Source organism: Drosophila takahashii, chromosome 2R (genome assembly GCF_030179915.1).
Source record: "Drosophila takahashii strain IR98-3 E-12201 chromosome 2R, DtakHiC1v2, whole genome shotgun sequence".
NCBI lineage: Eukaryota > Metazoa > Arthropoda > Insecta > Diptera > Drosophilidae > Drosophila > Drosophila takahashii.
This window is the reverse complement of record NC_091679.1, coordinates 14,332,830-14,334,869: the sequence shown is the minus strand read 5'-3', so window position 1 is coordinate 14,334,869 and position 2,040 is coordinate 14,332,830. Positions and strand designations below refer to the sequence as shown.

General features: G+C 44.6%; 1 protein-coding gene across 1 annotated transcript; it reads left to right on the top strand.

Annotated features, from left to right (window-relative positions):
- The first annotated feature begins 891 nt into the window (after positions 1 to 891).
- LOC123002448 (uncharacterized) lies at positions 892 to 1,791 on the top strand. The gene is made up of 2 exons (XM_070212015.1): positions 892 to 1,022; positions 1,107 to 1,791. Exons 1-2 carry the CDS (start codon positions 892 to 894, stop codon positions 1,789 to 1,791), a joined length of 816 nt encoding a protein of 271 aa, XP_070068116.1.
- The last annotated feature ends 249 nt before the right edge of the window (positions 1,792 to 2,040 follow it).

The following is a 2,040-nucleotide window of genomic DNA, read 5'->3' as shown; positions in this document are numbered from 1 at the left end:
CCTGTGGTCCGATTCTAAAGTAGTTCTTCACTGGATACAAACTCATCCATCTCAGCTGGCTACATTTGTCTCTAATCAAATTGCTGATATACAAGACATTGTGTCATCAGCTGTTTGGCGGCATGTGCCAACCAAGGAAAATCCTGCGGATTTAGTCTCGCGAGGATGCTCTGTTGATGAGCTAAATACCTCATTTTGGTACAATGGTCCTAGCTTTTTACAGAAGGAAGCCGAGTGCTGGCCAATAAATTCTCATTTTCAGCTATCAGAAATAGACGCAGCACTAGAAACCAAAAAGGCACACGTTGCTCTCATCGCGGCCGATGATGAAGTAAGCCCGATGTTAAATATTGTAGAAAGGTCATCGTCGTATCTGAAAGTAGTTCGCATTGTGGCTTATATGTATCGATTTATCAACCGAAGAAAAAATATGTCTTGGAATTCAATTTGTCCTTCAGCGGACGAGCTTGGTACAGCGTTTCTTAAAGTAGTTGAAGCTATTCAAAAGACGGCATTTGCTGAAGAAATTGTAAAACTAGAAAAATCCGCTAACATCCGTGCTGGAATTCAAAAATTAAATCCTTTTCTATCAGTTGAACAGTCTGGAACGTCGTCATATTTTTTGTTGCGAGTAGGTGGTCGTCTTCTACATGCTCCCCTTGCTCACAGTTCTAAATTTTCCTTGTTAATGCCTAAAAATTGCAAATTATACAGGGTCACACCCTATACTTGAGACACTTACATAGAACCAACTGTCACGGGGGTCCACGGTCGTTGGTTGGGCTTCTCAGACAAGTGATTTGGCTTATTAACGCACGTCGCGAGTGCAGTAACATTGTACGGCAGTGCGTTCATTGTTTTCACTATAAACCAAAACTTCTATCACAGATAATGGGTAATTTACCAAGAGATCGATTGCATGGAAATAGACCCTTTGAAGTAAGCGGAGTGGATCTCTTTGGGCCTGTTAAAGTCTCACTTGGAATTCGGGGAAAGCAGCCAATCAAGATGTACATAGCAGTGTTTGTCTGCTTTGCTTCCAAGGCTGTACATTTGGAAATTGTGAAAGATTTGACGTCTAATACATTTATTTTATGCTTATCCAGGTTTGTGGGTCGTCGTGGTCCTGTTGTCAAACTTTATTGCGACAACGCCACGAATTTTGTGGGAGCTGCTCGAATCCTGAAGGAACTTTTGGAACCTGTCGACACCAACGACCAGAGCATCATGTCGTATGCTGCGGCCCACCGATTCACCATCGAATTCATCCCTCCCAGAGCGCCACATATAGGCGGCCTTTGGGAGATGGCCGTAAAATCGGCCAAGCATCTTCTTCTCAGAGCCATGGGTAGAGCTATTCTGAAGGAGGACGAACTCCATACCGTCATAGTGGAAGTGGTCCTAAATTCGAGGCCGCTCATCGTAGACAGTGGCAGTCCCAACGAGGGAGAGGTTGTCACGCCAGCTCATCTGCTAGTAGGCACAACGCTAGCAACGCTGCCCATGGCAGCTAGTCTCAGCAATCAAACAGCGGTTTTGGAGCGACTGGTCGAGGGACTATCTTTTGAGCCTACAGCAGCGAGGGAAATGGACCAAAGGCGTGGACAATCTTCAGATCGGAACAGTGGTGGCAATCCACGTAGACAACGTTCCCCCCAGCTGTGGATAATGGGCATAGTCGTAGAGGTCGTTCCAGGACATGATGGGAAGGCTCGCTTGGCTATAGTCAAAACCAAATCGGGTCTATATAAACGCTCCATTCACCGCCTTGCACCTATTCCTATTAGTTGAAGCATTTGTATGTTAATGCTGTCAACGCGGCCGATGTTCAGTCAATTCGGTGGCGATTTACTTTTGTAAAAGAATGTAACAATTAGTACCTAAGATCTCATGAAGTCGAACTTTCCCTCTCGTATTAAAAAGAGCTTTCGCTCCCTCGCACTCGCGAGAACCACTATTGTAGCTTTGAAACTCATATAATGGCTCTAGAAGAGTTTAAATAAATGTGATTGGATCACTCTCAATTTGGAAACGAAAGTG

What these genes read in the sequence shown, in the direction of transcription:
- LOC123002448 (XM_070212015.1), top strand. Translation starts at nt 892, where the DNA reads ATGGGTAATTTACCAAGAGATCGATTGCATGGAAATAGACCCTTTGAA. An exon ending in ATCAAGATGTACATAGCAGT is followed by an intron (nt 1,023 to 1,106) that starts GTTTGTCTGCTT and finishes ATGCTTATCCAG; the next exon opens with GTTTGTGGGTCGTCGTGGTC.